Source organism: Nelumbo lutea, chromosome 3 (genome assembly GCF_056320005.1).
Source record: "Nelumbo lutea isolate HS-2025 chromosome 3, American lotus-T2T, whole genome shotgun sequence".
Taxonomy (NCBI): Eukaryota; Viridiplantae; Streptophyta; class Magnoliopsida; order Proteales; family Nelumbonaceae; genus Nelumbo; species Nelumbo lutea.
Window position 1 is genome coordinate 111,169,795 of NC_142686.1, and position 26,381 is coordinate 111,196,175.

At 38.8% G+C, this 26,381-nt stretch overlaps 1 protein-coding gene across 4 annotated transcripts; it reads right to left on the reverse strand.

Moving 5' to 3' along the window:
* Positions 1–250: 250 nt before the first annotated feature.
* On the reverse strand, positions 251–10,103 carry NDT1 (NAD+ transporter 1). Of its 4 annotated transcripts, XM_088976853.1 has the most exons (10): positions 9,746–9,989; positions 9,452–9,649; positions 9,215–9,310; positions 8,692–8,798; positions 7,588–7,636; positions 3,353–3,462; positions 2,252–2,346; positions 2,072–2,160; positions 1,907–2,001; positions 251–1,027 (listed from the first exon to the last, which is right to left on the reverse strand). In XM_088976853.1, the coding sequence occupies exons 2-10, from the start codon at positions 9,519–9,521 to the stop codon at positions 791–793; spliced, it is 948 nt and encodes a 315-aa protein (XP_088832979.1). In that variant the 5' UTR covers positions 9,522–9,649; positions 9,746–9,989; the 3' UTR covers positions 251–790. The 4 variants fall into 4 exon arrangements, with proteins under 4 accessions (XP_088832979.1, XP_088832978.1, XP_088832981.1 ...); XM_088976852.1 differs by having other exon boundaries at positions 9,452–10,039; XM_088976855.1 differs by lacking the exon at positions 8,692–8,798.
* Between the last annotated feature and the right edge of the window lie 16,278 nt (positions 10,104–26,381).

Consider the following 26,381-nt stretch of genomic DNA (forward strand, 5'->3'; position numbering starts at 1 on the left):
TTTAGGGAAAATCTATGCTGTAGAGAAAACAAGATACCGAAAGAGCTTTGACGAATCAAACACCCCCTCCCTTCCCCGGCGGTTACCACTCATATGATATTGGTTCGGTTTATTGGTTACAAGCCACCCCCCCCCCCACCAAGTTTTAACCTTCTAATGCCAAAAAAACGAACCACTTTAAAGCCAGAACTTTTTTCTCAATGATACCATATCAACCAGAAAATTAAGTAAAAAAAAGTAAATAATAGAATTTGCAGCATCAAAACAGAAACCACGACGAAATCATTTTATTCCATGGATCCCAAATTCCCAATAGGTTATGAATATACAGATGAAAAGAAAAGCTTGCACCACCACAGCTAGAATCTTTCCTGGTTTGCAAACAATGATTCCAATCTCTGAACAGACACTGCAGTAACTACAATGTTTATGACCAAAACTTTTACATAATACAACTTAGTCGTCGTCGTCGTCATCATCATCATGAGTTACTTACTGACCCTCCCAAAAGCAAACGTTAGGACCATAGACGAATGAATGGTTTCATTAAGGAGCAAAATATTTTGTTCCCCAATCTTAAAAATGTTAAATAGGAACTACTCCATAGTGCTGAACACCACACAAGGAATAATGTATACTACCTCATCATTCTCAATCATTAACGGGAGTACGGAACAAAAAAACAGGCATGATTACCTTGCCTTTCTTATGAACGTATGGTGTTGTAGAGAGTTCCATCAACTCAAGCTTCATTGACTCAAGACCCCATAGTAGAGTCTGATATCAGTCATCATAGTGTATGAGGTTGTGGCTCGGGAGGAAACAGAGTGACTAGAAAGCGGTGTATCATTTCAAAGCTGGTGAATGTGATTACAGCAGCCGGGGTGGTCCTGAGCAGGTTGGTGGCACACCCACGGTAAAATCCAGGGATACCTTCTTTCTGAAATACTTTTTTGATGCAGTCAATTACACCAGAATATCGCTTCTCTGAGTGGTGACCTTGTTCTTGAAGCCTTGAGCGCACCACCTGGTGAAGAGGGGTGTCAAGTAACATGTTAATGGCACTTGACACAAATAAACACAGTTGACTAAATGATAAATTGCATGATTAAAAGAGTGCAAGCCAAAACCTTTTTGTGTGGCTGCTGCTCGACAGCTGCACATGTTACTCTATCATTTTAATTAATAAATTTTTTACGTTACCAATAAAAAAAAAACCTTCAGTAAATAGAATTTCTTCAAACAATAACAAAAAAAAAAAATCTTCAGCAATCAAAGGGGGGATGGTATTGATTTTTTTAAAAAGTATTGTATATTAATAAACAAAATTTATTCGAAGGTCCTAATTTAAAATTTGGTAGAAGACATCAAAGGGAAAAAGAAAAACATAGAATTTGCCCAGGTTCGGTAGTGGAGTTCATGAAGAGTTGGATAGAAGGGCTGTCTAAAAGGGGGAAGGCTGGTCTGGAACCTGCTGTGGTTTTTTGGTGTGTGACAAGAAAAAAAGAAATGCAAGGATTTTTACGAGTAAAGCAGTTCTATAATCTCTAACTTCTACTAACTCTATATTTCAGAAGGCTTTGGAAATATGTTTTCATAGCTAGCTATACACAAGTTGTTTAAAAATACAAATTATGATTCCTTTTGTGTACATGGAAGCCTTTCTGTAAATCAGGATTTGGGATTGTAACGCTGCAGGGGTAGCTTTTGTAAGCCCTGGATACAGAAAACTTATTGTACATGTTTTGTTTTGTTTTTAATATAATACCGTACTTTTCTTTCTTTGAAAAATCAAAAAGAAAAGAAAAACATAGAAAGGGTAGTTCTTTTTGCATGTGTGCATGTGTGCATGTGTTGGGGAGGGGGGAGATAAGAAAGTTTTACTGAGAAATTGGCCATATCATACCTCATGTGGATACGTCAATGTGGATGCAGCTATTTTGGAGACTGATGATGCAACAGCAACATCACGTGCACTGAGGGTATCTGTGGTAGTCTTATCTGATATTGTAAACATAAATCAACATGGATTTAAGAATCTCCTTAAATGGGTAAGTGGGTTGAGGAGTACCTCGCTTGGCCAAATATATTTTGATTTTCTCATATGTAGGGAACTGGATGGCAACATGGCTAATTCCTGCCAATGCTGGTACAAGACCACTGTTCACCACATACAAATAAGAAACGTCAGTTTTTGGCAGTAAAGAGTTCATTCATCAACATTCATCTTTACGGGAAAATGATCAGCAACCTGTATAATCCTCGAATACCCTCCTCATGAGCTATTCTCCTCAATGCAGAGAGAGTACCCCGATATGGCACCACTCCTCCCCTCGTTCCTTGCGTCTACAAAAGAGATGAACAAAAAGGTAAACCCCCAAAACTTCAATAAGTTTGCTCATGAGCTATTTCCACATTAATCTTAACCATTGTTCTAAAAATTGGACCAACCTGGCTAGTTGAACCAGGTAAAATAGGAACTGGGCCTCTTTCCAGTTCAATGCCCAGTCCAGTTTTCAAAACATTGCTAGAAATAGCACGCACCACCAAAGAATTGAACTTTTAAGCATATGGATAAAGTAGCACAACAAGAGAGGGAGAGAGAGAGAGAGAGAGTATCTGCAACCGACATAGGCACAAACAGTTATCTGCCTTGTTTGTCAAGTTAACATGGTAACAAGTGTAATTTGCTTCAACAATGATGCTTCTCAAAATTCAAGTCAAATGCCATGGTGAGATTTCATGTACTCTATGGCACTTAAAAGGTTTTCATCCAAAACCACCTACAAATAAGCATTCCTCTTAGTTGACAAACCCCATCTGCTGTTGATCACGTGGACATTGTTGTAATGTTATCAAATAAGCTAGAATGGAATAAAATGGAGATGAATCATGAGTAGATCTGCTTAAAGAATCTGAACCTATACTGGATTCAGAAAATGGCCAATGAGTTTTTCCTTAATCTCAAAAGGGAAAAAAACATTGTGCTCCTAATCACAAAGGGGCAGGGTAAAAGCATTAAAAAAAGATGCTGATTTCCATTACCTAAAGGAGATGCATGGATATGAACAAAGGACAAAAATAGGATCTTTTTTGGTAAACCAGGAATCAACTTACAATGTCACTTTTACCAAAAAAAATTACAATGTCATGGGCTCAGTTTAACTTGTAAGAAAAGAACTCCAAGAGAGGGTATATCTTTTATAAGCACTGAAATAAGTACATAAAATATATAAATTACATATGATTTCTTATATGCTATTATCATAATGCATCTTGTTCAGAGAGAAGGACTAGTATGTTGAAATTACTCATTTTTACCAATATAATATAAGCATGGTTCATGACATACCTGAAATCTTGTCTTGACAACCCAAAGAGGATTGGTAGCAATGGTTGTTGCAGCTCCAGCACCAGCAGCAGCTATCATATTTGCACCAACTGAGAGTTGATGGTTCCCATCTACACAAACATCATGGCTTAAAAAATGCATATTTTAAATTAAATGTTTTAAAAAGCCTATTAGCTCAAATTAAAACATACAAAACATATTGTGAGTGAAATGTAAAATTAAAATTAAGATAACATATAAAACATATTCAAGCACTCAACAATTCAAGTATGTAAAACCTTCGATCTCTTTATTTCTTTCTAATCGCATTACCCTAATTCTTCAAGCCACTTTATACCATACATAATATTGGTTTTTAATTGTAATTTTAGTTTATCTTCAGAAAAAGAAAAGCGTTGTATTAAAGGATGAATAAATAACTTTAGTAAAAAATACCATGCTTAAAAAGGGTAAAAAGCACAAATTTTAACTTAGGCGCACACCTGAGCTGAGGCGCAAAGCACACCAGGTGTGTGCCTTTTTCAAAGGAGCTGAGCCTGGGCCAAGGCAAGGCATAGACCTTGAAATATGCCTCACCTTTGCACCTTGGTATTCCTGAGGCACACTTCTTTTAAATAACTGGGGATTGGCTACCTCATGTACTACTGCTTGAAAAATAAATGATCTACTGTGTCTGTGGGCTAGATTTACTTCATGAAACTGGCCTTTGAATCTGGTACAAGGAATCTAATATGAAGATTCAGGTACAACTTGAATGAATAGAGTTGGAATATACTCCAACCTTTGACACAATTCATTTTTTCCACACATAAACTGAAGAATCTTAAATAATGAGAGAAGAAGTGTTTTTGCTAATTTTGTCACTTGGGACCCAAGAAAAAAGTTTCAATTGCTCTGCAGTCCAGAAATCAACTGAATCACCTACTCCAACCATTTAAAAGACCGGCAACTCTGTGGTCACTATAGTCAACTTTCATTTATAAAAATATTGACTGCAGGAAAAAGCTTTTCTCTGTGGGGCTTGCTATCATAATTATGATGCACCATCAAGTTTCAAAGTACCAGTATTGCAAAGACTATTCAAAGTCTATTTAAAATACAAATATCAGAATACACATTGCATAGCTGTGGATACAGTAGAATGATTGTGCACTTGGGGAACTCACAAAAAATCCCACAAAAATACATCAACAATGCTAAATCTAAGGCTCAAATTACTATGATAAGGTTTATGGGAATGGTTCTTCTCTTTGTTTTGATGCAGGTGGACCCCGCCACCAGATGTGAAAAGTTTGTTTGCTCCTACTTTCTTCAGATTTCCAAAGAAAAGGGGAAGACTAATGTTGGAAGGTGTAGGGGCTGCTGTTAGCTGGACCATTTGGGAAGAAATAAATTCCAGAATATTTACAGGGAAGGAGAGAAGCAAGGAAGCCATCCAGGAGATGATTTTTATCAAGGTAGTACATTGGCTTAAATCTATGGAGCTATTCAACATGTCAATGGATGATCTATCAAGAAAGTGGAAAGAAGTTGCTGATTCAGCTCCAGGAGGTATCAGTTCCATCCCCCCCCCCCAAGTGGCTTTTACAAAATGAACTTCAATAGAAGCAGTACTGGTAACCTGGGGCCATCAGGTATTGGGGGCATTTTAAGGGATGAGAAAGGGAAAATAATTGCCTTGTTCTCAGGCCCAATTGGAGCTGGTGACTTCCTTAGAGCTGAGCCTTTGGCGGCATCGGAAGGTGTTCAGAGCAGTGATTAAAAAGGTGCGCCTAGGCGCACAGGCAAGGCGCATTTCAGGGTATGCGCCTCGCCTAGGTCCTAGGCGCACGCCTAGATGTGCCTTGCACCTCAGCTCCAAGAATCCCCAATTTGGTAATGTTGCTCATTCATTCATCCTAATAAAATGCCTTCTTAAAAAGCAAATAAAACTACAAAATCATTATTTTTTGTGTGAAAACTAAGAATTTAAGACCTAACGTGGACTTGTTTAGGATTGCCTCGAGGGGCGTGGCACAAAGGCGGCTCGTAGAATCAGGAATGTAATATGTTTTACATTACATTAGCTACGTGAAGTAATGGAATTGAATGAAAAAAGAGATTAGAGGTTTTAAATGATTGAAAATGTTTTATATGTTTGATTTTATTTTTAAATTCTCATCCGAATATGCTTTACATAATTACATCTTATGTTTATGTATCCTAATTTTAGATAATAGGTTTTTTAAAACATTATTTTAAAATTTAAGTTTATATTTTTTTATTAATATTATGTTTAGTATTTTTTTTTGCATTTTTTTGAATTTTCTGACTTTTTTTTATAATTTTGTGCCATGCTTCAAAAAAGGTGCACGCCTCGCCTTGCGCCTTGTGCCTCAGGTGCAAATTGACCCCTGCACCTTGCGCTTTTAAAACACTGGTTCAGAGAGCTATAGACATAAATATAAAGAAGTTGATCATTGAAGGAGACTCAAAGCTGGTGGTGGACTGGCTGAAAGGAGACAAAAATGGACTGTGGGTGTATAGCAATGAAAAGAAAAAACTCAAGTGGCCGAAAAAAGACATGGAAGTAAAAGTAAATTGGGTTAAGAGATGTGCAAACTCCTTTGCTGATGGGTTAGCAAAACAAGGGGTAAATAGGGGTACTTTGTTTTGGGCTCAACTGTAATTTTTCCGTGTTGTTTGTTTCTTGCTGGGGGAGATAAGAGAGGTTTATCTCCTCCCTTTGTATCCATAATTTTCTCCAATGAAATTTTCGGTTGTTGATAAAAAAATACTATGATAAGGCACAAATTCATGAAAAACACATACTTAAATGTTTTATGCTAAGTGCAAACTACCATTTGCAATAGTAGACGAAATAAAAATAAAATTTAATTGTATAGCTCAGGAAACCACCACAAATTTTATTAACACTTTGAAAATTAAAGCCCATATTATTTTTGGAATGTAGTGGTGGTGAAGTGTAGTGATGAGGATGCTTACAAGTCATATAGGAAACCTGTGTTCAAATCCAAGCCATAACATAAATCTTTATAATAGGAGAGCTTAGAGTATAATAAGGCCTTAAATAAGGAAATTGCTAGAGATTAACAAGGTATGCATATTACTAGGAGTTTCAAATTAAAAAAAAAAAAAAACCTATTAATAGGAGGTTTTGATAAGGAATATAGTGTCACTAGTGCTTTAAATATGACAGATTTGAATAGGAGAGTTTAATAAGGGAAAGGGTAATTGATGGATTAAATATGGAAGTAAATATAAGTGTAATTAATGCAATTAAATATGGGGGATTTAGCACTATGTATCGGCTGATGCATTGGATGTAAGTGAATGGCATTGAAAATGAACCATTCCAACCGTTCGACGTCTCCGTCTCCTCAAAAACTTAAAAATACACTGTACTGGACATATTGTTTCCATATTTTGAACCTTGCCCACCATGCCTAAATGCTTGGTGACCTACATTTCTGACAAGTTACAACAGCTTGCTCCTAATAAAGCCCCAGTTGACCCAATACAGATCAGAGTTTCATTACTGCAAATGAGCTGAGCTATGTTCTTGCTCCCCTTAATGGTAGTTTGTCATTGACGCCATGAATTACTCAACATGGATCTAGTTCACTTTCACTCTACTGGCCAGTGTTACCAGGAAACCTCAAGACCAATGGGTCCAGCCATGCAACACCTGTCCATTGGCACAATAAAATTCTTGAATATTGGTGATGCTCCAAACTGAAGCCAACAACCCCCCTCCCAATGTTTATATAAAATTATTTATTTGTTGGTTTGCCCCTGGACATTAGCTCTGAAGATTGACATGTTGGATGCCTGTGGGCACCTGAACACTTGGCACTCATGCCAAATACTAAGGTAACACTGCAGTCATGACAATCCCAAATGCAACATATGCAAGCGAGAGTTCCTTCTATTGCATTATTCTCATCAAATCAGATTGAAGAAGGAACTTATCAGGGAATGTTTATCTCAAAGGGATGGGTTTTTGTGATGTACTAGGAATTGACCATATCAACTCCAACCACTTTCTGCAAAGCATCCCAGAAAAAAAAAAAAAAAGAAGAAGAAGAAAAAAAAAAGATCCCATCATTTTGGAATAGAAATCTTTGAAATATAATTCCCAAAGCCAACAGAAATTAGGACGCAAAAACATCCTGAGGGGTAATGAAAAAGAAAGGCTATGCAGCTTGAGTGAATTAAAGGAGAAATTCACTGACCATCAGTGTAAAGCAAGCCTTTAAGCTGCTCATACATCGTGAAATATACCTGAAAAATCATATGGCAGCAGGTTACACAAAATAAACAATGCAATCTACACATAATTCTTTATCAAACCTTTTTAGATGTTAAATAGAAACAAAATCAATAAGGTGAATAACTTTGGAGGAAGATATAATAAAGAGCATAAAGATTCCACAAGGCATGCCATTATTGCAAACTCATCATTAACTCTATTCTCCAAAGTGAATAGATTAGAAACAGAGTTGATGGTATACTGCATCAAGTATGTACTATATATACAACCACAATAAATACATAAATAGGTAGAACAAATAATATATGCTGTGATATGTATTTGTAAGAGTGCAAGGGTATACTTGTTATCCTCTTCTGTGTCATCCTAAATAGAGTGGGTGCCAACAGTCCCACTAAGATAAACTTTGCAGGTCTATGAATGCATTCTTTATCCATACAGCACTTCTAACATTTCCTCATTAGACCACAGGATCGTATCAATTTGATGCAACACAGTTTAAGACAATTATAAAAGTTTCCAGCAGTAGATGGTTTACAATCTCAAATATGAAATATGAGATTAACAATATAACATATCCAAGCTTGCCTTGTGTTCCAAATTTCCTCTCAATACCCTATTTTCCCCTTATTATTTTTTCTTTTTGACTGTCTTCTAACAGCCTCCAGGGCCTCTAAGAACCTAAATTCAACGATTCTGCCAAGATTCCCCAAGAAGCATTTTTCCTAGTTAAGTACAAGCAGATAGCTGACACATAATAGTATGAGGCAGATCAACATGTTCCAGCAGTCCAAAAAAAAAACATTCATTAGAGTTTCAGGGGAATGTCCACCACATGATACAGAGATAATATTAGATGTAGAAACAAGTTAATGATGGATATAGTCCTTTCATCAAGGCCTTTCAAAATATGAAACCAACATCACAAGTGCCGTCCTAATTCTCTAAAAAACAAAAACAAAATAATAATCAGCATAATTAGTGAAGTGAATGATGGTTATTTTTGTCCTTATTTACGTAGCTTTGCCCCAATAGCACGAAGATATATTGGAGGAGGATGACTGACCGCCCAGTTTGGAAGTAAAGCCAATACAGTGGGAGAAAGCCCACGGTACATGCCACGCACTCCCTCTTTTTGAAATATTTGTTCCAAACTTCGTACTATGAGGCTACCTGGGTACATGTAGATCGCCACCCATTAACCACGCTTTAAGAAGCTAATGGAGAAGCAAAAGAAAAAGCAGATACACTCGCGTAAAGAAAAGAAGATAAATACAGCTATGTAATAGTATCCACTTGCAAATTGAAATACTCCTTGGATGGGATCTTGAACTATCATGGGTTACCTGAAGTTTCTAAGCTACTGAATGGGGAGATCCATAACCTAAATTGTAATAAAGAGTATAAACATTTTACTTTCTAACTAGAACAGTATATACGATTATTTGAAAAATAAGAAATAAACATCATAACTGGATCATCTGATATCTATCCATGCGTGATCACCACGGCTGCAAAGGAGAGAATTAAGTGGGAACTTAGAAAAAAATTTATATAACAATTTGAGTACGAGTCCCCAAATTACGTACCTTTAGTGGTTCCACCACCAAGATTAGGAATCCCATGGACCTGAAACCTTGTCTTGATGACATCCAGCGGACAAACAAATGTTGCAGCGATAGCACCTACATGGTTTTCCCAATCCAATAATAGGATAAGAATTAAAAGCAAAATAAGAATCAAATCAAACTCCTTCGTGTCCAACTTCAAAAAGGTAAAAAAAGAAGAAGAAGAAGAAGAATAAGAACAGGAGAAATTCAAGGTACCAGCAGCAGCGCCAGCGCCAGCATTGCATAGAAGGCCCTTTGTATTAGAGCCATGAGACTCGCCAGTCATCGCTGAAAACCGGATACAAAAATCGAGAAAAGTTGCGTTTGTAAGCGAAATCTTGGGAGTCCTCTCTCCAGAGGGTGATTTGAGTGAACCAGGGTCGCATGGCCAGAAGACAGAGCTGTGATTTCCTCCTGAAAAGCAATCGACAAGAACGACTTGGGGCCCGTCAAAGAACGAAAGAAACTGTCACAGGAAACTAGGGTTTCGATGAGATATGAGGAGAGTACAAGCTAGCCACGGAAGCCCCATCTTCACGGTATGCAAAGACAAAGAAGATGGTCGCTTTTCCTTCCTACCTCCCTCTCTTTCTCTCTTGGACGGCTGGTTCGCCCGGAATCGCACCCGTCGCTTCAAGTGTGAAACAGATACATTTTGTTATCGGAGAGTGGAGAATGATTCAGAGGAAAACTACAACAGTAACACCGAAGAGTTATAAGCTACCCATGAGGCCATGAGTCCCATGACCCATCCTCATCCTCAGAGTCTCAGACTTGAATCTATACAACATGATACCACCGTCTATGATGCTCATCTAACGGCAAATATTAGATATCGTTATTTCGATGATGAAATGCCGATTTCTGTAATTAACGGTGATGAAGCTACGTGTATATCTAAGGCCCCGTTCGTTTGTAACAGTGCAGCTTATCAAGTGCTCTTTTTAACCATGTTTTTTTCATTTTAGGATTTTCAGATAAATAATAAAGTAACATTTCTATCCATCCAAGTAACTCTTAAAATGGGTAAATTTTATGTAAGAAAGTTGATCGGAAAAAGTTACCCATCGATCAATTTTATCATGCATAAACGAACGACGAAACCTAAATTTTTTAGAATAACTTATAAAAACCACCCTATATTATGAAGATTATGACAAAACCCCTCTTTACTATAACCGTGAGACAAAAACCTCATTCTGTTAGTTTTTTATTAAAAATCGCTTTTATAATATTTTTTAATTTTCATACTATTTTTGAATAAGAAAAAACACTATTCATCTTCTCCGATCTCACGATACATGAACACAGCGAAGATAAAAGGAGAGAAAGGGGAAATCGGGGATTACCGCCGCTGCTGTGATGGTTGGTGTGAAAAACTGGGCTGGGGTAGCGACGATGATGGATTCGCCCCACTGTCTGGGGACATAAAAAAAAATAATGAACAGGAAAGTGGAGCGAATGGTTGGTGTGAGAAACTCAAAAAAAAAAATCTCCAATTATTTCGGACAATTGTTGTAGTTGTTTGCTTGAATTCAATTGAAGTTTTATGTACTATAGTACTGAAGCTGTAAGTTGAAGTACTTTTGGGGTTGGGGCCATTTCAAAGTAAATTGCAGTTAAATTATTTTTCTGTTTTCAACTTTTTATCGAATGGAAAACTGCATTTGACAAGAAGAGAGGCAACGAAACCACTGCCCCCAACGACCTAGGCCATCCTTTTTGACCCCATCTCTAGTTGCGTGGCCATGTTTCTACGATGGACGCAACAGCAACAACGTTCAAAATCCTCAGGGTACTTGCTTCTTCTACCACCTGCAGAACAGCGAAGCCAACAACTTCGATTCCTCCAGGGGCCTCCACCAGGCCAGGTATGCTCGCTCTCTGTGCCTGTGGCATCACCGGCACTGGTACTGTGTTTCTTCGCCAGGAGTGCCCAAGTCCTATATCTAGAAATGGTTTTCCCTATCTCACTCGTTGCTCAACAAAATCAGACATTGGCAGCGATAACACAACTGACAAGAACCCAACTGTCGATACATGTTGCACTTCGACTACCCAACAACCCTCGACCCCCACGTAGATCCAAACACCTACTTCCTCTTCATCCTCTACTGGGTTGATGTTTGATTTGGGTTCTAACAACTGTTGGGACAGCCGCGAGGTTGGATATCCTGTCGTGAAAAGATATCTCAGTGACGATGCAGAGCGGTGGTATAGAGAACTTGTCGATCTCCCTTCTCTCCCCTTTCTCTCCTCCCCTATAGCCGTCGGAAGAGCAACCCCTCCTCCTCCACTTCCACCGCCACCTCTGCCTTCAAACCCGTCACCGACTTCCACCGCTGCGACTGCAATGGCGGATTCGAACTCAGCAACGGCGAATCCACCACCGGCCTCTCTCCCTCTCTCTCCATCTCTTATTATTCATTTTCTTTTTCTATTTCTGCTCCTTCCCACAGTTATCGCGCCCTCTGTCACTGCCGAACAAGTTGCTACCCCCCTCTGTATTTCCGCCGAATCAGTCGCTACCCCCAGCCCAGTCCGTCTTCATCATCTTCGCACATTCTTTCATCAGTCCAGTGGAAACTAGAACAGGACTCTGTAGAATCTGCAGCATTTGGGTTTTGGAGCACTCCTTATAGAGGAAGAAGAGAGATCGGAGAGAGAGAGAGAGAGAGAGAGGGGGGGATGTGGATATGTTATTCATGTATCATGTATCGTGAGTTGGGGAATATGAACAGTATTTTTTTTCCAAGGGCAGATTTAAACGGAAAGCAAACACAAGGGTGTTTTTGTCTCACGTTCATAGTACAGGGTGTATTTGTAGTAAAACAAATTACAGGGGTCTTTGTAATGATCGAAATTCATCTTGAAATCATCGATTCACACTTTTTTTTTTTTACTTTTTAGGATAAATTGCATATTATTACCGGTTTTGCTGGAACTTTTAAAAGTGCCACTATATTAGGTATATGTTTGGCATGGATGCCGCAAATGCAGCACCATTTTGATGTGTGGGTTAGAACAATGCCTTTTTTTGTTTGAAAACGTTGCTGTCACGTAAGACATCCTGGAGCAACAATAACATTTTTTGTTTGGTACCAATGCTACAAGAAAAGTTTTCAGCACTAGTACCCATTATCCAATGCCACCTCACTTCTATGTTGGCAGCAACAAGCTGTAGACGCCAAATTCGACATTGCTCCAAGCTATGCCTTCCTTATTTCCAAGGCGTGGCTTGGAGTACCATTTTTTATAGAAAAATGGTTCCAAACAAATGCCCGTTTCCTAGAGCACCGTTTTTTTTTTTGACGTGGCACCAATGTGGTATCATTTTTTGGAGCAACGGCAATGATGCCAAACAGACGCTAGGTATATGATTGGCATTATAATGTGGCACTGTTTCCTAGAGCAACAACAACGTTTTCTATTTGGCACCATTGCTCCAGGAAAACGTTTTCAACACCGATACCCATTATCCAATGCCATGTCACCACCACCTCATGTCCATGTTGGCATCAACAAGTTGTAGCTCTAGGAAATGCCAAATTTGGTGTTGCTCCAAGCCATGCCTTGGAGATTGTGAAGGCATGGCTTGGAGCACTGTTTTTTATGGAAAAACAGTTCCATATAAATGTTCGTACCCTAGAGCATCGTTTTTTTCAACATGGCACTAATGTGGCGCCATTTTCTAGAGCAATGGCAATGATTCCAAATAGACGCTAGGTATATGTTTGGCATCAATGTTGTAGATACAACACCATTTTTAGCATGTGTGGGTTGGAAGCATTGTTTTCTGAGAAAACGGTGTCTTTTTTCTATTTGGAAACATTGTTGTCAGTTAGGGCATTTCCTAGAGCAATAACAATACTTCATGTTTGGTACTAGTGCTACATGCATGTTTTCAGCGCTAGTACCCATTATAGGAAGTCCACATCACGTCCTCGTTGGTAGCAAATAATTGCAATTTAAGAAAATGCAAAATTCATTGTTGCTCCAAACCACGCCTTCTCGATTTCGAAGGCATGGCTTGGAGCACCATTTTTTTATGGAAAAACGGTTCCAAACAAACATGTGTTTCTTGGAGCACCGTTTTTTTCCGACGTGGCACTGATGTGTCACTGTTTTCTGGAGCAATGTCATCAATGCCAAACAAACGCTAGGTAAGGTGATGTTTGGCATCAATGCTGATTCTTTTTTATCAATATTTTAAAAAAGATGGTAATATTTGAAATTAATATTTTTAAAAAAAATCGATAAATTCCGTGTCCCAATGAGCAATTGCATTAAGGAAAGACATGTTGGTATGTTTGAATAGTCACTCAAGGCTAGATAAAGGATTATGAGGGATTGTTCTATACTTCTTAGATTAAAAAGGCATGCATATTTACCTTTGGAGGAGGCAAAGGGAGGGGGGAAGGAGGGAGGATCTTCTATAGGGGGTAGAGGTTGAGAGGGGAAAGTTTATTATTGTTTTGTGTTTAAGGGTTTTCCATTTTCTGGTGTTAGCATTTTTAATCCGTGATTAGTTAGTTTCCTTTTCCATTCCATATTTCCCTTTAACAATAATTTTCTTGATTTTTCTCTTTTGACATTCTTGATTTTTGGTAATTTATTTATTCATTTAGTTGTATTTATTTTTTCAGTACTTTTTGGTGGCTTTGTCCTGCTACACTAACCGCTGCACATCTTGGTGGCTTTTATTTTTAGAGGAGGCATTAGATGATTTGCAATTATGCATGTATGACCTAGGTCCACCCAAGTTGTGGGAATTTTAGCTCAGACTGGCTTGGGCATTAACTTTGGGTTGTGACTGGTTTAATCCTCTGAGCTCTAGGTCTTGGGATTAGGCTTGGGTTGTCCCAAAACCTGGACTAGCCTATCCAAGTTGCAAATGGGCTCTGAGCTCTAGGTCTTTCATGTTCCAGTAGCATAAAAGGATGCAAATGGGCATATTGATGAAATATGTTGTTTCAGTTATACATACAGTCTTCTATGCATTAATTCTACGTTTGGGATTTTACAGGGAGCAATTGCCTTGGAAGATGCACTGGCTAAAGGGTTTACAGAAATAGATGCTTTGCAAAATTACCTTGAAGGCATTGACAAAGACTCATTTCAGGATTTAGTTCTTTCATCTCTTCCACAGGAAATACTAAATCATGGTATAGATACTCTGTTGCAGTTGAATCAGAAGGCAAGTTGATATTTTCTCACTGTTATGGGAGATTCACATATATTATGTTAACATAATCAATTGATCATGTAGGCATATATTATGTATAGATACTTCCCATTACCACCAAAAATTTGCTTGGGTAGGCCCCAATCTGGTTGCTACATCAAGTTATACTCTTTTCAAAAAAAAAAAAATCATCATCATGTAAGACAGCTGCAAACTAAAGACTTTTAGAAAGGAAAAAAGGCCTAACAACAGGCCCTGGTTTGGCATGATGGCAATAGTTAGGAAATGGACTGTTTCTTTAGCAGGGATATTTTGGTAATTTTGCCTAAGCTATAAGTGTGTCCAGTTCAGCCTAAGACTGATAACTTTAGTCATTGTTTAGTTGTCTTTAAAGTTTAGTTGTCATTAATTTTGTAGATTGGGAGTTAGTATGCTTTTCTTTTATAAGGTAGAAGTGGCAGCTCTCCTGTTTGTGTTTTCTCAGGTTTTCTATGATTGGCCAACCCCCATACATATGTCCTCTAGTTTGGTGATGGTGATTTATTGAGTGAATTTTTTTATGCAACTTTGGTGATGATGAATCATCTATATACAACCTAGAATGAGTCTAGATACCCCCTTAGGGTCCTCTCTCTTTTCTGTCTCTTTCTCTTATATTGATTTAGGGTCTTTTCTCTTTTCTGTCTCTTTCTCAGAGAGTGTCCATTCAGTTGGTGCTTAATACTCTACTCAGTGGAGCTCCTTTGATTCTAATCTAGTGTTCAAGATGGTTGGATATTTTGTATGTTCACGTAAAGAGTGGTGTAAATCCTAGCAAGGGTTCTTGAGGGCTTGCAACCATTGATTTGCTGGCTCGAGCTAAAAGTAAGGCATCTTAGAAAATTATTTGCAGCACCATCTCAAATACATGGGAGTTATTTGCAACAATGTACTTATAAGAAAATCTTCAAACAAGTGCAGGCCAAGCCCATTTAATTAGAATTTCAAAATTTATCTTGCATTAAACAAAATACTAGTGGATTTTGTTACCTATCTTTCTTCACATTTTTCATTGTATATTGCATATTTAATTAGATCATCAAAGTAATCATTGTTCTAATTTTTTTGTTTTTCTTTATAGGTTATGTCAGGTTTTAATCTCTATTATGTGGGCTTACATATATTAAATGAAACAATTGCATTGATGGGCTATTTTTATAAGTGGGCTTAATTAAGTGATTCATTCATATGAAGTCCATAGACTTTGATAAGTGGGTATGAGGGTTATGGGTGGATACCACATTTTGACCCATATAGGCTTAATTGGATCCTATTAAGTCAAAATATAAAACTCCTAGGTTATGGTTCCCAATATGTTAAATCATTCAGCCGCCCTCCTTGCTCTACCCATTAGAGTCAAAGAGTTGAAAAAAACCTATGGAAGAATGAAGGAATTAACTAAGGAAAACCACACCTGTCGACCAAAAGGGCATTCGTTCATCACTCATTCCGCAAAGGTTCGACTGCTGCGATGGATACAGGTATTTACATTGAAATCTCCTTAATAACTGCAGCATGATGTATTTTGGGTGCAACGTGGCTTCTTATTCGTCGTATATTGTTTGGTATTGGTATGTTTCTACAAGAGTATGATTCAACAAGTTTAGTATTGCTATGTTACAACAAGTCGTATCAGAGCCATATATCATGTTGGGTTATTAGGATTATTCTCTTTTCTGTCAGAAACGAAATTTATGTTTGTGATTGAGGTTGCACAGTCGTTCGGTTGTTTGCTTACCAAACAGCCTTGAAGCAAGGTTGTTTTGTACAAAAAAAAAACGCATTGTAATGATTCAATGCGGTTTCAGTACAAAAAAAAAATTAATATATTTATATATATATATATATATAAACGCATCAACGGCTCGATGCGTCTCTAGAACCAAAAAAAAAAATTGGGTCGTGATGTACCTCTACGTAAGCAATTTACGTGCGTCAGTTTTGCATGGGAGTAACCTTGAACTGTTTTAACTTTGCCATGCATGTGAAGCTAAGTTTTTTTTTTATTATTATTTTATTTTATTGGATGGATACAGTTTTTCAAATTAAGTTGATTGAAGTAGCATGTTACCAAAGTAGTCTCTGCAGTGTAAAATTAATTTGATTTGAAATATATAGTTTTTGTGTGTTCGTTGTCTATGCGGACATTGGTTAGCCCAAAGGAAGGTTGATTTTTGGCTAGGCAATGAACACACATGCGATGATAAATATTGATAATGTAAATCTATTATCCATGTGAATAGTATTCGGTCCAAAGAAAGCCTATTGTTTGATAGGATTTATTATCAATGTTTGATTGTTGCGTTGAGAGTACCATTTACAATTGATATTTCTATGCAAATACTAAATGTCAAGTTGTGCTGGGTATCTTTCTTTTGTAATTTATATTATTGATTATATGTTGTTTTTGTTCTCTATTCAGTTTCAACAGCTGCAAATAATGTTTCTGCTCAAATCAGTGCCATTCCCATGCTGAATGGTACAAACTTTAAGTCTGGAAAGAGAATGTGGAAATAGTTCTCGGCTGCACGGATTTAGACCTTGCATTAAGGACGGAGCGACCCATCCCGGCTGAGGACAATTCCAATGAGGCCAAAGTTGAGAAATGGGATCGCTCTAATCGCATGAGTCTGATGATTATGAAACATTCCATACCGGAAGCGTTTCGTGGCTCTATTTCTGAGAGAAATAATGCTAAGGAATCCCTTGTGGCAATACAACAGTATTTCGCCAAAAATAAGAAAGCGGAAACTAGCAACCTTTTAGCTACTCTAATTTCTATGAGGTACAAGGGAAAAAGAAATATAAGGGAGTACATACTGGAGATGTCGAATCTTGCCGGTAAACTAAACACTAAAGTTAGAGATAAATGATGATTTGGTCATGCATTTAGTTCTCATTTCTCTTACTGCATAATTCAGGAAATTTAAGGTGAGTTATAATACTTAAAAGGAGAAATGGACTCTTAATGAACTCATTTCTCAATGTGTGCAAAAAGAAGAAAGGATCCAGAGAGAAAAGACGAAAAGTGCTCACTTAGCATCAACCTCTCAGAATAATAAAAAGAAGATGACTAAGGATACTACAAATGGAACACCCATGCAGAAAAAGACGAAGAAGCAAGGTGATGGATTCACCTATTTTTTCTATAAGAAAGGAGGACACATGAAGAAAGAGTGTTCCAAATACGCCGCATGGCGTGTAAAGAACAGTACGTCTCTCACTTTAGTTTGTTCTAAGGCTAATTTAGCTTTTCTACCTATAGACACTTGGTGGATAGATTCTGGCGCTACTACTCAGATAAGTGTGTCTATGCAGGGTTGCATTTGGAGCTGACCACCAACTGATGCTGAAAGATTCATCTATGTAAGCGATAGCAATAAAGTTCCAGTGGAAGCTGTAGAACATTTTAGATTAATTTTAAAAACTGGTTGTTATTTGAATTTAGTTGAGACGTTTGTAGCTCCGCCATTTAAACGGAACTTAATTTCTATTTCCCATTTGGACAAATGTGGTTACTTTTGTGGTTTTGGAAATAATAAAGTTAGTATTTCTCTAAATTCAAATGTTATTAGTACTGGTATTTTAATTGATCGTCTTTATATGTTAGAAACTATTGCTTCCCATAATGAAATCCGGCATGCAATTACTAAAGGTGCAAAGCGTAAATTAATCGAGAATTCTGCTTCCTTATGGCATAAGCGCTTAGGCCACATCTCTAAACAGAGAATTCAGAGGCTTGTGTCGGACGAAATTCATGATTCCCTTGATTTAACGGACTTTCAAGTCTGTATTGAGTGTATTAAGGGAAAATTAACGAACACAAAGAAAATTAGTGCCAATAAATGTACAGAAGTCTTAGAACCGATACATACGGACATCTGTGGGTCATTCCCTACGCCTGTATGGAATGGCTAGCAGTACTTCATTACGTTCATAGACGACTATTCACGGTATGGGTACCTATATTTGATAAGTGAGAAGTCTCTATCCCTAGACGTTTTCAAGTCTTATAAAGCTGAAATTGAACATCAACTTGGTAATACAATTAAAGCCGTCAAATCTGACCGTGGCGGGGAATACTATGGCAGATATGATGGATTAGGAGAGCAACGTCAAGGGCCCTTTGCTAATTTCCTAAAGGAATGTGGTATCGTCCCACAGTACACTATGTCGGGTACACCCAGCATGAATGGTGTTGCTGAAAGACGAAACATGACATTTAAGGACATGGTAAGAAGCATGATTAGTCATTCTTCTTTACCTAAATCACTATGGGGAGAAGCATTAAAAACTGCAGTGTATATCCTTAACAGAGTACCCAACAAAGCAGTAACTAAAACCCCATATGAATTGTGGACTGGGAAAAGGCCCAGCATAAGGCACCTACAAATTTGGGGATGTCCAGCTGAAGCGAGGTCTTATAAGCCCAACAAAAGGAAATTGGACTCTAGGGCAGTTAGTTGTTACTTTGTTGGATATGCAGAACGTTCTCGAGGGTTCAAGTTCTATGATCCCACTACCCGCTCCTTTGAGATGGGAAATGCGAGATTTCTTGAGGATGTTGAGTTTGGAGGGGAAGAATTAAGGAACATCTCTTTTGACGAAACAGTTGTCTTGGAATCCTAATATTATTATTAACCGTGATTAGACAACAATCCCTGACACTGTTCATGAAGCGATTTTCGATTTAAGACAACAATGACGTTCCTCCCATAGAGCAAACTCAACAACCTCAAGAAGTGCCATTGAGGAGATCCAACAAACAAAGGAGAAGTGTGATTCCAGATGATGATGATTATATCGTGTTCCTCCTACAGCAAGAAAACTCTGTAGGCTTAGCGGAAGATGATCCAATCAACCTTCGCGAATCTCTTCAAAGTTCTAACTCTCAACACTGGATCAATGCCATGCAAGAATAAATGAAATCCATGAAAGACACTGATGTTTGGGATCTTGTCGAGTTGCCTGAAGGTGTGCAACCCATTGGTTGCAAATGGATATTTAAAACTAAAAGGGATTCAAAAGGCAATGTCGAAATATATAAGGCTTGTCTAGTCGCCAAAGGTTTCACTCAAAGGGAAGGCATTGATTATAAAGAGGCATTTTCTCCAGTTTCTTCGAAGGACTCCTTTAGGACAACAATGGCACTTGTAGATCATTTTGATTTAGAGCTACATCATATGGATGTAAAGACAGCGTTTCTCAATTGAGACATTGATGAAACGATTTATATGGTTCAGCCAGAAATTTTTGAATCCAAAGATTCAAAGTCTATGGTCTGCAAATTAAAGAAATCCATCTATGGTCTCAAACAGGCTTCTCGTCAACGGTATCACAAATTTCATCAAGTGATTACTTCATATGGTTTTGAGGTAAATGTGGTTGATGACTGTGTATACCACAAGTTCAGTGGGAGCAGGTTTAACTTCCTAGTGCTATATGTCGATGACATACTGCTGGTGAGTAATGATATAGCTTGTTGCACGAAACCAATAAATTTTTCACTAAGAATTTTGAGATGAAAGATTTTGGGGACGCCTCTTTTGTGCTAGGCATACAAATACTACGAGATCGCTCTCGAGGCATTCTTGGATTATCACAAAAGGGCTATATTGAAAAGGTGCTAAGCAAATTCGGCATGAAAAGTTGTTCGCCGGGTGATACGCCTATTGCTAAAGGAGACAAGTTCAGTCTCAATCAGTGCCCCAAAACAGACATTGAAATAAAGGAGATGCAAAAGGTTCCCTATGCCTCGGCAATAGGAAGTCTGATATATGCACAAATTTGTACTCGTCCTAATATAGCATTTATAGTGGGACTGTTGGGCATATATTTGAGTAACCCTGGACTAGATCATTGGAAAGCATCCAAATGAGTCATGCGGTATTTACAGAGAATGAAGGACTTCATGTTAATCTACAGGAAATCGGACAGTTTGGAGATCATTGGGTATTCTTATTCTAATTTTGCGGGATGCCATGACAGCAAACGATCCACTTCGGGCTATGTCTTCATGTTAGCTGGATGAACTATATCTTGGAAAAGTGCCAAACAAACGCTCATAGCTTCATCAACTATGGCTGCAGAGTTCATAGCATGTTTTGAGGCATCAAATCATGGGATATGGCTGCGTAACTTTGTCACTGGGCTGCGTATAGTTAATGGCATTAAGAGACCATTAAAATTATTATGTGACAATAAATCTGCAGTTCTGTATTCCAACAACAATAGAAGCTCTGTAAAGTCAAAACACATTGACATCAAGTTTCTATCTGTTAAGGAGAGAGTTCAGAGTGGTCAAATTAGTATAGAATATATAGGGACAAACTCCATGATAGTGAATCCGTTGACCAAGGGATTGCCACCAAAGGTCTTTCATGAGCACACTGCTCGTATGGGTATAGGCATGTTTGTGATACCTTGATTTAGTGGGAGTTTTTGTTGTTTTACTTTTGGATGCTCTATGGAATAAGGCATGTTTAACATGTCTACATTTATGCATAATAAAGCTTTATGATTCTTTTCATCATCTACATCTCTGAATATGTTTGTGAATTTTCGAATGATCTCTATAAAGAATAAAGTAGAACCAGTTGGAAATAGGCATGTTTTGAGATCACGTTGCATGCAATTTCCATGCCACTCATCCATACTTGATCTATGTCGTTGAATGTATTGATATGGTGAACATGAAAGGTTTAGTCACGCTTGTATGTGACAAAAGCCATCATGATCTCATATTGGTATAGGAGATGGACCATATTGAAACTAAGGCAAAGTCTAAAGGAAAATAGCTTGAAAAGTGTACACATAAGGAATTTGTTCAATATGATTGTTTCAAATTTAATATGTAGCCCAAGTGGGAGATTATTAGGTTTTAATCTCTATTATGTGGGTTTACATTTATTAAATGAAACAATTGCATTGATGGGCTATTTTTATAAGTGGGCTTAATTAAGTGATTCATTCATGTGAAGTCCATAGACTTTGATAAGTGGGTATGAGGGTTATGGGTGGATACCACATTTTGACCCATATAGGCTTAATGGGATCCTATTAGGTCAAAATATAAAGACTAAAGACTCCTAGGTTATGGTTCCCAATATGTTAAATCATTCAACCGCCCTCCTTGCTCTACCCATTAGAGTCAAAGAGTTGAAAAAACCTAAGGAAGAATGAAGGATTTAACTGAGGAAAACCACACCTGTCGACCAAAAGGGATTTCGTTCATCACTCATTCCGCAAAGGTTCGACTGTTGCGATGGATACAGGTATTTACATTGAAATCTCATTGATAACTGCAGCATGATGTATATTGGGTGCAACGTGACTTCTTGTTCGTCGTATATTGTTTGGTATTGGTATGTTTCTACAAGAGTATGATTCAACAAGTTTAGTATTGGTATGTTACAACATGTTAAAGATGCAACGAGCGACTCTTAAAGAATAGTTGAAGACAATGGATAATTCTTTTATATTTAAAATTTCTCTGTTTTTTTTTTAAGTCATATAGACTTTAATATGTATTGAAGGAATTTGACATTTGTAATACATTGTTTAAACAATGGACGTATTTTTTTTGGTAGAACAATGGAGGTATTCAAATTATGTGGCATGCATTGAATTATTACAAAAATATAAGTATTTGCTAGAAGTTATTATATAATTTTTATGCGATGTATAAATGAAATAGGTGTTGCTTTAAGGCGGCAGTCCTAATTGTTATTATTTTACTATTTTATTTGGAATATAGCCATAGTTTTTCTATAAATTGAAATAATTAGCTATGTTTTTCAAGAAATTGTGGACATATATAGCATCTTTTAGCTACGGTTGACAAACCGTAATTATAGGTTAGAGTAACTTCAGTTTTAGAAAAAAAAACTGTGGTCATAGATTAGTACATTTAACTATGGTTTTGTAGCAAACTGTAGCTATAAATAGAAGAATTATAGTTCTAGTTTTATAAAAATCTGTGGTTATAGATTTGGGTATATAACTACGGACAATTTAAAAAGCGTAGCTATATGCATCTTTTAACTACGTTCAGCCTGTGGCTAAAGGTTCATATGGTTTGTGTTCGCCATTTAGCTATGGATAGATACAGTAGCTATAGATGGGTTATAGCCATAGATTAATTGAATCGTAGCCATAGGCTATAGCCACGCGAACATAGACTACGATTTTCTGTCCGTAGTTAAACCATAGCTATAGACCTATAGCTATGTTTCTTTTTTACCTTTAGCCACGGTTTTGTTCGTAGCTAAAGGTCATTTCTTGTAGTGGGAAAGAAAAGTTCACCAATACCAATATACCTCTTAATGTAATTATTGCACTTTTAGATGTTAGAGCAAATGAACCGGCCCTTATAGTAAAGAAGTAGGTTTCGATTTAGCAACCAACACTGGAAGCCTTTCTTTTATATTGTTTTTATTTGCTAGACAATCAATGATTGGTAACTAACATCCCCAATACAATTTTTGTAACTTAGGGGGTATTTTATAATGTGGATGAGAAATTGGTGGAGCACACCACACCATGTGATAGAGACCAGTCCACACCACACCATTGTTTACAACTATTCTGAACTGTGGACAAAAAGTGTCTACACCTACAAGAGTGTTCTATAGGTAGACCTGACAATCAAGTTGAGTTAATGTATTTCGGGTTGATTTCAGGTTGGGTTGTCAAATGCTAGACCCTAACCCTAAATGTTCGGGTTAGGGTTGACCCATGGGTCAATTCAAGTCATCCCAAAAAATAATTGAATTAAAAAAAATAATGAAAAATGTCAAAATTAAAATAATTAACTTTAAAATTCCAAATATAAAATAAAAACTTGAACATTTAACAATTTAAAGAGTAAACAATAAAAAGTAAAGACTAAATAGAAAAATTTTGATGATGCGCAATCCGGTCAGTCCTAGCTGCCGGTCACCTTGCCTTTGACAGAGCCAAAGATGCCTGAAACAAGGAAGAAATTGGAGACTTCTGAGAAGGAACCCGGTTGGAACACTCCAAAGCTCAAGTCAGTGCTCTAGAGAAGGCAAGGGAAACGAGAGGCTTCAAGACCAGAAAGCACAAAATATCACATACCTTCTTCTTTGGGAGATGGGGGCCTTTTATAATCACCCTGTACACTCACTCCCATACCTCTGCCAGATTGGGCATCATCACTTCCACCAGATCGGGTGTCATCATCCCTGCCAGATGCCAGTTCGGGTGTCATAACCTCTGTCAATTGCTAGTTCGGGTGTCATAACCTCTGCCAGTTGCCAGTTCGGGTGTCATAACCGCCACTGTCCTTGTCAGGGCCGTCTCTGCCACGTCTGAGATGGCGGTGGTAGGTGGCCATTGGAGGGCGGCTGTCATATGTCAAACCCCTAACCGCAATGACCAGTACATAGTAGATGGGTCGTTGGACCCGATCTGCTTCCTTTATCAGTACCGAACTGACCACTTCGTCGCTTGCCGAGAGGTACAGTTCTAAAACATCGCCCTCTTCGGGCCGGGTCAACATTGGGATACTGGCGAGGTATTTCTTGAGCTTGTCAAATGCGAGCTGGCATTTCAGGTTCCACTCGAACCCTTTGCCTTTTATTGCCTTGAAGAAGGGCAGGCAACGGTCTGCTGACTTAAACATGAAACGACTCAGAGCAGGTATTCTGCCATTTAGCCTCTTTATCTCTTTCACTTTTCGGGGTGGTCTCATATCTAGGATGGCTTTTATCTTGTCCGGGTTGGCCTTGATACCACATCGGTTGACGATATATCCTAGGAACTTACCCGAGGTGACACCGAAGACACACTTATTTGGGTTTAATTTCATGTTAAATTGACGCATAATTTGAAAGACAAAACGCAGATCTTGTATCAATTTATGCGAAAATTGTGTATTGACGACCATGTCGTCTACATAACATTCTATCTTTGTGCCAATTAAGGGTTGAAACAGCTTATTCACAAGCCTTTGAAAGGTTGCCCTAGCATTTTTCAGTCTGAAGGGCATAACCTTGTAGTAGTACAGGCCGAACTCGGTTACAAAGGCGGTTTTTTCCTTGTCAGCTGGGTCCATCCTGATTTGGTTGTAGCCCGAGTAAGCATCCAGGAAGCTTAGCAACTCGTGTCTTGAGGTCGCGTCCACTAGGCGGTCGATCCTGGGGAGAGGGAAGCAATCTTTTGGGCAAGCTCGGTTCAGCTCGGTGTAGTCGATGCACATGCGCCACTTGCCATTTGCCTTTTTTTACCAAAACGGGATTGGCAACCCAGCTCGGGTAGTGAACTTCCCTTATGAAATCTGCTGCGAGGAGCTTCTCGACCTCCTCATCGACCGCCCTCCAACGTTCTGGGGCTAAGTTGCGTTTCTTTTGTCTAATGGGTATAACTATAGGGTCAGTATTGAGTTTGTGAGTTATAAGCTTAGGGTCTATGTTGGGCATTTCTGTCGCGGACCAAGCGAAAACATCTAAGTTACTGAGTAAGAAGCGTACCAGTTCAGATCGTAAGGGCTCCTCCAGGGAAGCATCGACTTGAAGCGATCTAGTTGGGTCCTCTGTCGAGACAGGGATGCGAACAGTTTCCTCCATGGGTGCAGCTTGCTCCTCGTTCTGTTCCACCAGTCGCTCCAGTTCGAGGTCATTGGTTACCTTGGCCTTTCCCTTGAGGGCGGCGACATAGCACTTGCGGGACTCGAGCTGGTCACCCCGCACTACCCCAATGCCGAAGTCCGTGGGGAACTTCATAGCTAAATAGTAAGTGGACACCACGACCCTTAAAGCGTGGGTGATCGACCGACCCACTATGGCATTGTAGGGGGAGGGGATTACAACCACCAAGAAGTCGTGCCTGAGTCTTACCGTGCTAGGCCACGTGCCGACTTCTACAAGTATTGTGACCTTTCCCAGGGGTCTGACCTCCTCTTCGCTGAAGCCGACCAGCGGGGTGTTCGCGGGCTTCAAATCACTCTCTTGGAACTGGAGTTTGTTGACGACTGTTTTAAAAATGATGTCTGTCGAACTGCCGGAGTCAATGAGTATGCTCTGGACTTCGAAGTCATTGATCTTCACCTTTATGACAAGTGCATCGTCGTGGGGGTAGTGGACCCCATGCACATCGTCTTTGGTGAAGAATATGAGGTCTTCCATCCTAGGCCGCTTTGGGGGATTTTGTTCTTCTCTGGCGGCTTCCCGGGTAGATGCCTGAGCTGCTGTCGAGGTGCATCCTGCTACGATCGACCCTCCAACGATCACGTGGATTGTTCCCCAAACTGGTCTTTCCTCCGAGGACTGCTTCTGCGGTTCGGCTGACCGGCTGCTAGACTCGGGAGCATCTCTGTTGTGCTCTCCCTACCGACCTGTCTTATTACTATTATTGTTATTATTATTATTATGCTGTACAAAATTCTTTAGGTACCCGCGATGGATGAGTTCTTCTATCTCGTCGCGGAGATTATTACAATGTTCGGTGCTATGACCGTGGTCTCTATGGAAACTGTAGTACAAGTTTTTAATCCTCTCATTCAGGTTTCCCTTTAGACGAGGTGGCCATTTCACGTACGAGGCGTCTTTGATCGTCATTAAGATCTCGGCCCGCTTCGTGTTTAAGGGCGTGTAGTCCGTCCGACCTGCTAAGGGAGCTCAGACGGCGGGCTTGGCTTCGTCCCCCGAGCTGGGTCTTTCTTTCTCATGTCATCTGGGTTGGAGGGTTCACCTTCCCTCTTCCTTTTTTCGATCTCGCTTTTAGTCCTTTGGTTGATCTCCTCCTCTGTTCTTATGAATTTGTCTGCGAGCTTGAGGAATTCAGCTACGGTCGCGGGTTGGTTGACTATCATGTGCCACCTGAACTCCTTGTGTGTCACACCCCTCTTGGCTGCCACGAGCTGTACCACGGGGTCTAGGCACGGTATCTACAAGCACGCGT

Excerpts from the sequence above, each read along its gene's own strand:
- NDT1 (XM_088976852.1), bottom strand. The coding sequence starts at position 9,521 with ATGACTGGCGAGTCTCATGGCTCTAATACAAAGGGCCTTCTATGCAAT. Across the intron at positions 9,311-9,451 it reads TGGCGCTGGCGCTGCTGCTG|GTGCTATCGCTGCAACATTT; the intron begins GTACCTTGAATT and ends AAAACCATGTAG. Across the intron at positions 2,347-3,352 it reads TTGTCAAGACAAGATTTCAG|ACGCAAGGAACGAGGGGAGG; the intron begins GTATGTCATGAA and ends TCTCTTTTGTAG.